At 49.3% G+C, this 14784-nt stretch overlaps 1 protein-coding gene across 2 annotated transcripts in view; it reads left to right on the top strand.

The window, feature by feature from the left end:
* Positions 1-14784, top strand: part of Gry (trafficking protein particle complex subunit 11 gry) — an 84104-nt gene that overhangs the window by 58049 nt on the left and 11271 nt on the right. The window contains exons 21-25 of one of the 2 annotated variants that reach the window (XM_077695297.1): positions 2389-2567; positions 5395-5492; positions 5743-5802; positions 6940-7065; positions 12573-12680. In XM_077695297.1, the coding sequence (XP_077551423.1) occupies positions 2389-2567; positions 5395-5492; positions 5743-5802; positions 6940-7065; positions 12573-12680 (571 nt within the window). The remainder of the gene's footprint in view (positions 1-2388; positions 2568-5394; positions 5493-5742; positions 5803-6939; positions 7066-12572; positions 12681-14784) is intronic. The other variant, XM_077695298.1, reaches the window with a different exon arrangement.

Here is a 14784-nt window from a genome sequence, read left to right as displayed (position 1 = left end):
TATCACGCTACACTATGCGCACAAACGCCAAAAACGCATTCCAACAAAAAGATATCCTAACAGTAGCCAGAGACGTGAGGGCGAGTGCCGTGGCTCACAATTAAAAAATTGCACACTTGCGGAGCGCCACCTGCTGAACACAAAGCAAACCTGGAGCCACGAAAACGTTGCGCCGTGCGAACTAAACACAGAACGTACTCCGCTTTCTTTCCTGCTCGTTGCTCCGCTCTCCTCTGCTGCTGCTTTTCTGTGAATCTGCGATTACGCTCCGTGGTTTTGTTGTTCAGCTGCGTGCCGACTTTTTAAATTTTTTTGTGCTCCTGGAATGCGCTGTACGATGGGCCAGTAATGAACTGAAAGTGGTGGAGCATGCGTTGATGTGCGTGGAAACTGCGCAGCTGGGCGGCACTTCAGTGTTGACCCACTGCGTGTACGCTGCGAGCGAAAATGAGAGGTTTTCGGGCGGTGAACAGGGGTCGCCACGTGTCTCGTGGGCCCAAAGAAGGGAAGTTTCCCAGTGTGGGAAAATAAGTTTTGGAGTGCTTTGACGGCAGGGAAGACGGTGTGCTGTGGGCCGACAACAAATGTGAAGCCGCAAGCGACTTCAGTGAGGGCAGCTTCATGGCGAGTAGGGGGCCACTGGCATGTTCAGAATAAAAAAGAAATTCCATTACATAATCACCCAGGTGTTTTTACGAAACTCGTAAGGCTCTGATGCGCTTCTTTTAGCAACTATGTTGTGTGGAATTTCAACCTTTAGAAAATCTTTTTTTCGCATAATGAACTCTCCCCCCAAATTCATGCCTAATTTTGTGGGGGAAAAGTGGGTTCATCACGCAAGTAAATATGGTATGTTAAGATTATTACCTAAGATTTCTTCGTTATCGTTTTTATTCTTAAATTAACACGACCAACAATCGAGTAATTAACCGATTAAAGCCTGCCAATTAATCAGGTTAAAATTTTTAACTGGTGCCCAGCCCTAATCTGGAGGTAGCGAGCTGTGACGCCCGAGATTTCCACTACTTGTATGTCGTGCTGGTAAGCAACCCCATTTGGCATCGCAAACGCAAGGCACCAATGGAAAGAAAAATACTAATAAAATAAAACAGCTTGCTTTCTTATCGCGTTATCTACCCGACACATATATAGCCTGGGTTTTTCCCTCCCTGCGGCATCCACTCTTCTAAATGCACATCTTTGAAAACAAAAAATCTGAGATTGCAGTTTGTAAGACCATGCAGCAGGATTTGATGTGGGAACAAAAGACGAAATGAAGACTGTGCCTCTGTTTTTAAGTAGTGTTCGGTTGAGTGGTGATGAACAAAGAATAACTTGAGAAGTAGGTTGCGATGCGGTTGGATTTGCACATGTGTTGGTCGTGGTGCGGATTTCGTTATAGGCGGTCTGCACTGTGAGGACAGCTTTGTGGGCATAGGGAATCCTGTAGAGCACAGAGAAGCAGCGGGGCAGGAAGGTGTCTCTCTGCTTGATCGTCGAGACAGGATTCTGCGTTTGCGTGGGGCAGCTGTATTCTGCTTTCCAGGGAGCAGTGGACATGGTTTCTTGGTGCCGCTAATGCGGAAGCACATGGTGCGCTTGTTTGCTGGCTCCAGTGCAGTGGCACTCGTGGGATGCTCATCTTCAGTGCCAGACTAACTGAGTGGGGTCACTCGTTGCACTACACCTGGTGTGACATGGGGTGTTTGCACGTGACGGTCCCCGGATAGTGGGAGTCCAGGTCATCCTGCAGGATGTGGGTGCGGGACAGCCCTGGCGCAACCCGCGTCTCCCCTCTCAGCCTGCATTGCTGGCGTCGTCCTTTGTTAGGACTGCGCCCGTCCTTGTGTGGTGCAGGGGAGCTAAAGTAGCTGGTATCGTGCCCAACTCTGTCGCCAGGGGGAGGGAGTGTGGTGCCCAAGGGAACGTGGGAAGCTGCAGAAGGGGCAGCAGGGTTGCTGGCTGCACTGGCGGTGTGGTGCTGTGCAGTGAAGCGGAGGCGACCAGGGCAGTTTTCTCTGCTGTGCCATGCACTGGCATGAGACAGAGCAGCTGCGCTTTATTTTCTGCTTATTTCGGGTCAGCTCAGCTTGTGCCAGCCTATTTGCATAGCACTTGGCACATTTTGGGCAAGCTTTATCCAAAGCGTGTATGCAGACCTTTTGAAATTTTTCATCAAAAGCAGGCACAAATTTTATTGCGAGTGTACGAATGGCACTAAGGCTCATTGGGTGAAACCCTGCGAACGGGCTGCACTGTGCATTGGCAGGCCCGTGAATTGCAAAGCAGCTGTCGTGTGTGGCAGAGGTGGAGTGAAAGCGGAGCGCCCGCTGTGTGTGCACCCGGGTGGCCGCCAGCAGCCAAGGTGTTGTGGTGGCGCTGACGCAGGGTGCACCCGCGGCGTCCCGGTGTGTCGCTGCTGCTGGAGCACCGGCCGCCCGTGCTGCTGCACGAGTTCTACCAGCTGGGCGTGACCATCGTGAGCGAGGAGCTGGCCCCCATCACCCGCATCGTGCTCAGCCTGGGACTGGTGGACCAGCAGGACGACCCCAAGTACCACGCCACCAGTGAGCGACCATCACTTTCCTTCCCAGAATGTGGCGTGGCAGCTCGGGCCATCTGCATTTATTCTCCATGGTACTAGTACTGTGCTAGTCATGTCGCTCGTCAGCGTGCCCTAATTGCACAGGGTACTACTGTGTTCATCCTACCGCCCTTCAGAATACCCACACTGAAGCACTTGTGTTGAGGTCAGCACGTTAGGTGAAAGTTGCCGCCCATGGAAAATTTAATGCCGTCAATAGAGCTGTAAGCAGCGAAGGTTTTTGGCCACCGAAAAATTTTGCTAGTGCCCTTAAACGAGCATCGCACTTTTCTACGGGCCGAACCATGCTTGACAAATGGCAGATTTCAGTTTCAACAGCGGAGCTGCGGAGCAAATCGTTAGTGTATGGTTGAGCGCATTCTTCGCGGTAACTGCCCGGCAGTTAAAAAAACCAAGAAAATGCCGAGCAGTCGTCTGTGTGTGGCTCGTGCTGACCGCGCAGTGTCCCCAGCACATGCTTGCAAAGCCAGGCATACCGACTTAAGGCACATTCCCACTGGCGATTCGCCTCGTCCCGCGACGAAAAGCGACGTCGCAAAGCGACGAGCCGGCCATCGATTTTCGTCGCTTTGCGACGGCGGAGCAGATCGCTCTCGGTCCGAATTCCCTCGTCGCGCGATGGCCCCGCAAAACTGGTAAGCCAATCATGGCCGCAGAGTAGGCTGACGTAGCCGGAAACGAAACGTTTCTTTACATCCGGTATGCAAACGCTGCGGGCGGGCGGGCGAGGATGAGCCGCCGCCGCTGCCACCGCCGCTGGCTTGCTCGGCCAGGCTGCTCCCGCTGGGTCGGGCCGGCAAGCAACTTCCCGTGTGCATCGGTTCTTTGGTCAGTGGCTTCAGCGTACGTGCGCACTAATCAACGAATAGCGTGGAACTCATCAGTGTGGAGAAGCGTGTATTGATTGTAAAAGCAAGTAATCATCGTATAGAGCTAGGTGGACAGCGAGATAGTAGGTTGACTTGCAGCCTCTTCGTTCTATCGGCGGCTGTAAACACGCGTAGAGTTCGGAGGCGTCAGAACTTTGCGCCTGTGAAAAGAAGCGTCATTTGTGGGCCGTGATGCGGGTGTTGTGGCGTGAAAGCAAGCGTGTGCATTTCTTCGTGCAATAATATGTTGAAAGGAGCCTTCTTGAGTTCGTTATTTTCTGCTCCTCCCGCAACCCGCAAATGCTTTCGGCATTGCTCCAGGTTAGTAGCATGTGTTTTAGTTTGATTTCTACCTGCTTTTGTTGCGTAACATCATTTTCTTTAACTGCGAATGGTTGACGCACCAACGAGGTCGTACAAGTCGGGAAGCAGCTGTGCTGAACGCAGTCGCATCATCGCTCATCGCAAGTGCGAACACCGCCTCAAGGCCTCATTGCGCAACGCGCGCCATCGCGTGACGAGGCAAATCGCCAGTGGGAATGTGCCATTAGGGAAATTGGCCAAGACTAGCCAAAAAAGAAAAAAAAAAAAAGAAAACTCCAACATTTCCCGTAATCGTGGCAACGAAAAAGATTCTTCAGTGTTCGCTGTAATCGTGGCAACACTTGCCTGGAATGAGAAAGACACGTCACAGCGTACGTCCCTCCAAGGTGATGTCCAGTGATTATCCCTTCCAGCAAAATGAAGGAAGCTCACACTTGGAGCAGCACTTGATGTAGCTCGGGTCGTTGCAGCAGCGAAGAGGAGGAAGCTGCAATCGTGGTCTTCAACCATCGGGGGGATGGAATTTGGGGGCAAACTGCAGCGGACGCAACAGGAGTGGGTGGAGCTCAGTGGGGGAGGCCTGAGTAGGCTGCAGATGGTCGTTGTGAAGGTTGCGTACAGCTTCGCTACCTTCCAATCTTGCGCGTTATTGTGAGCTGCCTTCATTTTTTCTCATTGGAAATTACTAAATATTTGCTCCGATTTAAAAAGTATTCATTCTATTTGAACAAAAGCATTCTTGACTTCATATTGACTTTGAAAGGAAAAATGACTTTTTGCACACTCCTAGATGCAACTGTACTTTTCAGTACATATTGTTGCAGTAGCTTTGCTGTGTTCACAAATTGTTCAGTATAAGGAGTAATTCAATGTAAACTGGCTCGATTTAGCTGAGTTTGCCTGTGGCTGGTCTTTATCGTGGCTCCTTATGCCAGAAGAAGTGTGGAAACACTTGACACACTCTTTACTTTGAGGTCACTGAGCATGCTTTATGAGAGGCAAGAGGAAAAAATGCACTCTGGTTTCAACACTTATTGGTTAGCCACGTTATTCAGCACTGTTGCGGTGTGAGGTAAGTCCATGTTTGCACATTTTTTCATGTGCAATGTCAACTTACCCCTTGATATTACAAGAAGGTGCGAGAGTGAGTGCGAGCTTCAATCATTTGTGCAAAAGAATGTGGTGGAACTCAGCGAGGTTCCCAGCAGTGAGGATGGGTGTCGTCATTTGTTGTAGGGTGGAAGCGAGTTCCCGCCATAGGGGCCCTCACCTGTAGGTACCCTCCTCCTTCACCGTATGACGAGGCATTCACGGTGCCTGCATTGTAACGTATTGGAGCTCGTGTGATCATCCTGGATTTTGCGCCGTCCCAGTGATGGCAGCATCGCTTCTGCTGTGTCATTCCCGTCTACCTGTGGGGGCCCACTTGTAGCCACCCCCTCCCAGGGTGCAGCGACTGCACAAGCAGTTGGACAAGATGGCTGCTGCTGCTGGCTGTCCTGGTGGCAGCAGTGGCAGCAGCAGGGCAGTGGTGTGTGTGTGGTACTCTGTGTTGTGTGTGGTGCACTCAGGGGTGGTGCTGTTGTTGTTGCCCAGCAGCGCACTTCACGTGTGACTCGTCGCCCGTGGTGCCCCAGCAGGCGTCCAGCAAGATCCGGGGCTTCCACATCGAGGACATCCCCGCCGGAGGACGGGTGAGGGCCTGCTCCTCCTCCTCTGGCTCCGTGTGGGGTGGAAATGGGTGTGTGTAGGGTGCCTTGCGGCAACCGCTCTGGCAGCTAGCCGACCAGATCTCGAAAGCAAGAGCGTCGTTTCAAGGACTGCTCTCGGGGCTAAGCACAAAGACGCACTGTGTGTGCCCTGCGTGCTGAGCCCCCGGTGCAGTCCCTCGAACGTGCGTGACCTGTGGGCACTGCTGACCCTGTCCTCCTCCCGCCTGTGCAGAGGAAGCAAACGGTGCTGCTCAGGAACTCGGACGTCGGCACCCGGAGGGTGTTCGTCAAGGTGAGAGCCTAGCTGGCACAGCTTCACGGAGGGTGTACGCATGCGCACGTACGTGTGTGCTAGTACTATGTGAATGCCATAAACCAGATCAGGTCGTGGAGCAGTTCAGCTGGTGAATGGGCATTTTGTTTGTCACGTAATTGGAATGTGCCGCTCAAGAGTGCCAAGCACTGTTTTCGTCTCCAGCGATACAGTAATACTGTGCAACCTTGTAACCACAGACAATAATAGTGACGATGATTTGAACGGTCCAAGTACTGTTACAACAAGGTCTATGGAATCATGGATAAAGTCTGTTATAACAAGAGTTTGGACTTTTCAACTGTTAAAAACAAACCAAACCATAAAAGTATGCTGGTTATTTCTCAGGATTCGGTTACAAGTTGAACAGGTTGGTACGTACGGCCAACAAGCCTTCAGGATGACGAGGGTTTTTCAGCGGTTTCACCCTTGTTTTACACTATAATGCATGTCGCATAAGTCTTTTTAAAAAACGTTTGCTGCCTCCTGTTGTATGGCACCTCCTTCATGCTGTTGTTACTCTCACTTGCACTCAGCCTGCACTTGCACTTTCCTTGCACTTCTTGCAAGTAAAGATCTCGACTTGGCCATCTACTATATTGCACATGCATTTGGATATGTATGTACATGCATGTATTGTGCATGCATTTTTTTGTTTCAATGATGGTAACTTTCACATAGTATATATAAGCAGCTTATCTGCTGCACAATGACCCTGATAAATTTGAAATCTTGACTGCCAGGACATCACACTGACACGTACTTCAAGTGGATGCAAAAAGTTCCACTTGTCCTGATTCACAGTTGTCTTTAATTGCTTCATGTTGTTTCCATTCGATCACTGCTGTAAAGAAGAAACACAAACACTGCACACATATCAAACGAGAGGTTGTCTGCACTTGAAAAGTGTGCTGTAGAAGTGCAAAGCGGGACTTGTGTTAACCTTGTTGTATCCGAGCGTATGGCGTAACAGAGTCTGCACAGACAGGAAGGCCGACCGAGCGTCGCAAGTCGGTATCTGCTGTGGTTACAAGGTTGCACTGCGTGTGACAGACTGCAAACAGGCACCCAGAGCTCTTGGCATTCGGCTGCGGACAACGTCCTGCCGTCGCGCAGGTGGAGTACGAGACGGAGGTGGAGGTGGACGGGCGGTGCCTCAGCTGCCAGTGCTGCCGCGAGATCTTCCTCGACCTGGAGTGCATCGAGCCCCTCGCCTTCTCCGCCAGCCTGCTCAACCTCAAGGTGAGCTCACACATTCCAGTGCAAGCCACACGGTGCACTGGAACTCGCTCGTTACAGCACACCGTGGTCCCGGCAAACTCCCCATAGAAGCAATGCGTTAAAAACCCTGAATACCGCCTGCACTCGTTACAGTGGATCCGGCGACAGCGGACTTCTGGTGTCAACAGACAATTTCTGTTGCTTTGTTTAGGCCGCATGCATTTTAAGTGGAATCCACTGCACTCAAACAGACCCGGCTACAACAGACTAAATTTCAGGCTGAAAGTGTTATGACTGAATGTCAATAGCACACTTCCACGGTACTGGCGCCTGATGTGCTTTTTTGTTTGTTTGTTTGTTTGTTTGTTTGGGGGAGAAAACTACTGTCTGGCAAAATTGTCAGCGTCGAATGAGTCATTAACACAGCCAAGCCAAGCCAGTGCCAGTTGCCATTTTTTTTATTTGCAACCAGCGACAGGGTAGCTGATTTAACTGTCTGATAAATTACTAAGCATAATGAATGCTGTCGAACATGGCTAAAAATAGGTCACCATCGCCAGCAGTACCGGCCTGTCTGAGCAGATGGTATGCTCGGCTGTCAAGAACAAGGATGCCGCCACAAAACATGACTCCAGTGAGATTGAAGAGCAGCGCTTTCAAACACGCCAAGTGGCGCACCCGGAGGTGGAGTCTGCCCTCGTCACAGTTTTTTTTTATCGAAGGAAGAAGCCAGGTTCTGTGAATTTCGGCTCTTGTCATACCCACGCATGCATCGCTTCCATTTCGTCCGCTGAGAAAGGTGAGAAATGCCTCAAGCAGGAGGACTGTTCCCATTCATTGTGTCCAATCTGCTGCTGGCTGTGCCGAGTCCAGCTGGACTAACCTTCCATTTCACATCTGTCCTTCGTCAGATTACTTCGCATCAGCTGTTTTACTGACCACACCAAGGGGATTAAAAATGCCTTGGAAGAACGCGATGCACATGGTTTGACGAACAGTTTTGGGTAGGCCTTCTTCATCATGAAGGGTTTGAAAAGCGCCCGGCTGATTCCACTGGCCATTGCTGGTTAGCAGCTGTTCCTGGTTAGATGGTAGCTTCACTTGCTTAGCTTAGCGTGCATCTCTACGCACTCGACCGCATGTGCCATGCATTTTACAAATGCCGGTGCTAATCTTCAAAAACAGCATTCAGCGATTCTTTTTCCCTGCATGAACGCTGTGTGGAGATGATGAAGGCGTGTACAAAGAACCAGTGGTCTGTAGCATGTATATGCAATACTGGTGAAAGTTGCCACTTTGCGCTCATATAACCCCCTGTAGGTGAGTACCGGTAAGATGCAGCTGTCATACACTTTCTTCTTCAGGGACAATGGTAGGCTGCTATTCATTATCTGAGAATGTCTGCCGTATGCACCCCACCCCATTCTTATCCTTCTATACATCTCTGCCTCATGGTTGGGATGTGGGGTCACAACTTGACCTAAATTGATAAGTTCGCTTACCACTTCCACAGCCTCGCCACCTATCTCAAACTGCTGTGCTGTCCTGAGGTTATTGATCATTACTTTGGTTTTCTGCATATTAATTTTCAGTTCAACTTAAATTGAGAACGACTCAGCGGGCAATGGAGCGGAAAATGATAGGTGTAACATTAAGGGACAAGAAGAGAGCGGAGTGGGTCAGGGAACAAACGCGTATTAAAAGGACATATTAGTAGAGATTAAGAAGAAGAAATGGACGTGGGCAGGGCATGTAATGCGAAGGCAAGATAACCGCTGGTCATTAAGGGTAGCAGAGTGGATCCCTAGAGAAGGCAAGCGTGGCACGGAGCGGCAGAAAGTTAGATGGGCATATGAGATCAGGAAGTTTGCGAGGATAAATTGGTCACAGTTGGCACAGGACCGGTGTAATTGGAGAATAATGGGAAAGGCCTTTGCCCTGCAGTGGGCGTAGATAGGCTGGTGATGATGATGTGCAGAGGTAAACAGTCTGCCGCGGCCCCTTGCTGGACAGACTCGGGCGAGAAGGTGCGGCAGTTGAGCGCCACTGCGCCAAGCGTGAGACGTCAAAGTGTAGGTGGCCGGCGAACCGCCACTGTGAAGCCTCCATCAAGCCGACATTCTTCTCAGTGCCGCACAGCAGTGGCTGAACTCTTCGCCTGCTCGATGCAAGTTTCTTCCTTTGGCCTCTCCCTGTTTCAAGGAGCCATGAAGAGAAAACACAAGTTTGGTTCATTCAAAAGATTGTCTCGTTAGAATCATACTGACACCACTTTTAACGTAAACTTCGCTCAAATAAGCTACATAATTAGGAAAAAAAGGGAATGACCATGCGACCCACCAGCTCATTTCCCGCAACAGAACCTATGATGTCACATGAGCTAAGCTCTGCGATTGGCGGAGGCTGGCAGAAGCAGACGCAAATTAGGTAGAGCTTATAAACTAGACGAACGAGCGATTTGCGCTTAAATTTAGGGCACATTCTTTACAAAGCAATAAGAATGATGGGACAAACAGTGGACGTTACGAAAGCACATGTAAACATAGAAGTACTGATGCGTTCTGCTGTTCGTACTGCGCACAGCATGCTTGGTTTAGCTGCACAGCACTACGGGGCTTGGCGTTGTCTCAGACGACACTGGCCGATTGACGCAAGCAACGGTGTCTTACGTGACCCCATTTGTCGAGCGAGCACTGTTTCAGGGAACGAATATTTTCTCCCAGAACAAAAACAAGCCAAGTTTAAATGCGGGCAAAAACAAACCAAACGCTTGCCACGGTATGTTGGCGCCATCTAGGTTCGGGTAACGTAAAGAAACACGGGAACAAACCAACACCGCTGTACAGGGTGGAGACAACCTTTGAACGGTCCCGTGCCGCCGCAATTGGGCCAACGGGCTCAACGCGTTATTCTTTTCGTTTCCCACGAGACCTAGCGAAACAGACAATATGATTCAAACTTCTTCAGTAAACCGCATTGCGGCGATAATTTTAGCGCGGTTTTGACACAATGACTTGCTTCGGCGGCGAGCGAGCAACCGAACATGGCGGCGCCAGCGTATACGTGTCTCTGCCCTGTACGGCGGATGCGTGAATGAAGGTACTCTAGGCTGCAGAGCGGTCGGTTCCTGTGATGTCATTTGGGACCACGAAAACGCACGATTGAGCGGGAAAATCAAAATGTTAACCTAAATTGTTTAATTTCTCAGTGAATAAAGCACCGTTTGTATCCGGACAAGCACTGGGGGCACTATAAAACACGAAATCTTTCGACTAAAACCAACTTGCATTTTCTCTTCATGGCTCCTTTCAACCTCCGCATCCCACCGCCCTCGTGTCTTTCCAGCTCTCATCACCCGCTGATCGGCGTCTTTCAAAGCCCCGTTGTTGCTTCGTTCCTTTCTGTCCCTCCACTTCTTTCACCGCCGCCTGGTGCGATTGTTATTTCACTTCCATTAGCGGCTCAACCTTCCCAGCTTATCTCGTGCATGTGCAAGGCGGTTACATATTAAAAAATGATGAGTGTTATTTATTTTAGGGGCGAAGCTCCTCTTGCTCGGGGCAAGTGCCGTGTCGCGCCGTCGCCGTGTCCGCTAGTTAAAGTGCCATTGACGCGGCAGCGCCCAGTTTCGATCCCACGACTCTCTGGCCGCAACGGGAGGTACGTGGCGCTCTTTCCACTGCACTACAAACGCGCCTTGTGTCCTTCACTCATTCTGATGGCGAAGCGAAGTAGCGCATCATGATGCTAATGAGCGCCAGTTTGTGGCGCCTTGATGCCGGCGCCTTCGTGTACAGGGGATGCGCGTGAATTGAGGCAGCGGCGCGGACAGCTCGCGACGTGACTGCAATGCGGGCCCACCACCAAGACCCCACGGTGAGAGCTCGCGAGGCGGAAGAAAGACGCCAGCGTCGGCAGCAATCCGGAGGCGGCGGCAGCGGCGAGGGCTCGTGCAGCCGAAGCAAAGTGGGCTCGTTGACAAGTGGATCCTGAAGTGAGAGCCTGCAAAGCAGAGGCGGCACACAAGCGGCGGCAAGGGAACCTCGAATCGGAGCGGGCGCGGGGTAATTGCATTGACATGTAAATAATAAACATCGTGTATATAAGTATCACCCCTATAACAACAAGTCGAGTCTTTATATGATGTGTGGGTGAATGTTTCAAGGTTTTACCGATAAGCATTGGAGCTTCGCCCCATTCATCACCATTCACTTCGTGAAGATCGCGGGATTTTTTTTAGAAACTTGGGATTGCAGTTAGGGGTTTGCAAATTACACGAGATAGTTATCTAAATGAGTTCTTAGCCCACCTTTGTGCGAGACCGTATACTAGGGCGGAATTCACCCGTACCCCAATCATACAACATCCTGGTCATAGACTTTTGCGCGGTCCTTTGAAAGTCGTATTATTGGGATTCCACAGCAGTTCGATTCGTGAATCGATTATCTAGTATTCGATTTTCCATATACAGTTGAAACTCGATTTTACAAAGTTCCCGATTTAACAAACAAATTCGGATTCCCCCCGCAGTTGCCCATAGGCTTAATGCTTTTACGAACTTGAAATAACGAAACGAACTCTGCCGCCAAACCCAATTTAACGAAGGATTCCAGGAAAAAAAAATGCATAGAAAAAGCGGGTTTTCCAAATTTATGGCGTCTAGAATGTCTGGCAGTGTGGTGCCATCGCAGGAGCAGTCGCGCACTGCCTCCACAGCTTCAAAGGAGCTGCCGCACTTCTACTTCCGAGGCTGCGTTGGGCTGGGATGACCTTGCGAATGTGGACAGCGACACAACAGAAGTTCTTGACAACGAGGAGATAGTGCAGCTTCTTTCCTGCGCACAAAAGGAGTCTGAAGATGCAAACGATCCGGATGCTGCGGAAGCTCCTCTGCTCACACCAAGCCAGGTGATGGACGCTGTCGACCTTTTGAGGTGGTTTGCCGAGGCACACGAGGGTGCCGAGGACGCTTTGACTGCACTGGCCAGCTACGAGAAGTGTGTGCTGCTGCTGTTTACGAATTGTGCGCAGACGAAAACCGCAAGCTTCTTCACTAGGCAATAAATTTGTCCTTCTCTCCAACAAAATCTGTCGATCTCTTGATTTTCCGAAGTTCCCGATTTCACGAAATAATTTGTGGGTACCGGTGACGTGGTTAAGTCGAGGTTCAACTGTAGTTGAGTAGATTTCCCAAGCGTGCCTGTCTCTGCAAAAGCAAGAGCTGTCGGTGCGTGCTGACGCACTGCTGCTGAATTTGCGAAGTGCTGCCCCAGGGTGGTTGGCTGGGTGCCCAATGGGAGGCGGTTACTGTGCAGTGTAAGTTGGACCGCTGCGAACAGGACTGGAAAAGTGCGTTCTCCCGGTCGTGCAAACTGTCGTAACTCGCGAGCGTGAGGCAGCTTTTCTTTGTGCACAAAAACCTACGAAAAATAGAGCTGTGTGGCAATATTTTTTTCTAAACGGTGTCGCATGTGGCACCGTGCGAAGCAGCCGGGCGTGCAGTGGGGGGCCTCACCTCCTCCATGCAGTTTGAGCCCGTGGAGGCGGTGCGTGCGGAGGAGCAGTTCCTGGTGCAGGTGGACATGGAGTCGCGCTGCCCGCTGCCCCTCGAGCTCATCTCCGCCTCCCTCAAGCTGGTGAGCGCTGGGCAGGGTCGGCGCCCCCTACGCAGCGACGCGAGGCTGGCTAGCACAACTGGCACGCTCCGTGCATGAATGAAAGAAAGCCTGCATCAGCTCGTGGCGGGCGACTTGTTCCTGGATTTTGTCCGGCACTTTGGTTTCACCCAAGAGTGGCTCGGATGGTTTGCTTTCACAAGCAACGCGGCGGGGTTGGACGTGCAAATTAAGCCGTGTTGTTTTTCATCTGGGCCAAAAAGATGTCAACGTGATTCCCAAATCAGGTCGAAGAAAGTGAAAAAAAAAGAAAGAAAACTCGCGTTACGCTCACATAAGTGTGGCAGTCACTGGAAACTAGATTTGTCACGATACTATGGCCAGTTAACCAAAGTAATTTTGTGATTACCTTACTAAAAAATGCTAAGTAAATTGGTGTACAATTCAACCTCGGTACGAGATGCATGGGTGTAAAAGGCAGTGGGGTGTAATGGACGCTATTCACCCACGTGGATCTTTCCCAGTATAGTATTGACCGCTTTTATGACAGACATCGGATGTAGAAGACAGTTGGCTATAAGGGACAAGTTATGCTTGAATTTGGTCAACAATCTCGCTTGTAACACACATTTTAACTTTAGATGCGCTGCTACCAGTCGCCAACGGCAGTTATGAAAACAAAGGGGGATGACAGACAGTCATGATTTATTATAACTGCGGCCAAGTCAGCTATGAAACGACAATGAGAAGCCCTCCCAATGGAAATGCAACATACAGAAGGGGTTAAGGGGACACGTGGCAAGCAAAACTATCTTTGTTGTTTACGTACCAAACTTGGTCAAATTAGGAGAATTTATGTAGTTAACTACACCTAATATAACAAAACTTAAATAGGTTTAAAAATATCTTCTATACTTTTTGAGTTACCAGACCAATTACGTAGCCAAAAACTCGAGATTTTTATGCCGGCGTGACCAGGAAGGTACATTATTGCTTTATTTTCTTTAGGTATCCAAAAAGATAAGACAGAAGCTTCACTTTCTTTTTGACATGAAACTATGATTTCAAAAGGAAAGTGAAACTTTTTTGTTTTTTTCTTTATGCCTAGAGGACATAATGCAATAATGGGTAATAGTTTGCTTACGCGTAATAGACATTTCTGATCACGCTGACATTTAAATCTGGTTGACTGCTTGCCTAATTGGTTAATTATGCTGATTGCAAGATTCAAGTAATTAGAAGAGTGCAAGGTAGTTGTAAACCAATTTCAGTTTTGTTATTATTAGTTACATAAATGCACCTAATTTGATTCAATTTGCTCAATAAATAAAGAAGTCGTTTTTTTGCCACATGCCTCCTTAAGGGGGGGGGGGGGAGACACTGCTCTTCAAAAAACTTTTTTTAATTTTTAAGATAACTCTGTGAAACTTGCCAGTCTCGCTGCTATTTCACCACTGATTTCAAATATGGCATTATTCTTTTAGTTGGTCAACTAGTTCCTGAGATAATTAGAGGTAATAACCATTTTTGGAGGAACAATAGACAAAACTGTATTGGTCATAGTACTGTAATCTTTACATTTTTCAACACTCTGAACCCTGGTGAGTGCAGTAAGAGTATCGGTTTTTTGATGCACCGCTTGGAACTAATTTTACAGCCCATTAAACCTTGGTGGCACCAGTGGCCAGAAACCATTTTGAGTGCCCATTTCAAACACTGAAGTTTAATGAGCTGTAAAATTAGTTCCAAGCGATGCATCAAAAAACTGATCGTCTCATTGCCCTCACCAGGGTTCATAGTGCTGGAAAATGTAAAAATTACAGTTTTATGACCAACACAGTTTTGTCTATTGTTCCTCCAAAAATGATTATTACCTCTAATTATCTCAGGAACTAATTGACCAACTAAAAAAATAGTGCTATATTTGAATCAAATCAGTGGGGAAAAAGCGGCAAGACTGACAAGTTTCATAGAGTTTACTTAAAAATTAAAAGAAATGGTTTTAAGAGCCACATGCCCCCTTAATTAAAGCTAACCGCCATGCGTACGAGCGCGACCCTGCATGCAGGCTTCTGTGCAAGCCACGAGTACTGGGAGCGCGCAGTGGGCTCTTCCAATCACGTAG

The sequence above is a fragment of the Haemaphysalis longicornis genome, unplaced genomic scaffold (genome assembly GCF_048455015.1).
Source record: "Haemaphysalis longicornis isolate Haplotype H1 unplaced genomic scaffold, Haemaphysalis longicornis Haplotype H1 scaffold_14, whole genome shotgun sequence".
In the NCBI taxonomy this organism is placed as follows: Eukaryota; Metazoa; Arthropoda; class Arachnida; order Ixodida; family Ixodidae; genus Haemaphysalis; species Haemaphysalis longicornis.
The sequence above is the reverse complement of the archived record's forward strand: the minus strand, read 5'-3'. Positions and strand labels throughout refer to the sequence as shown.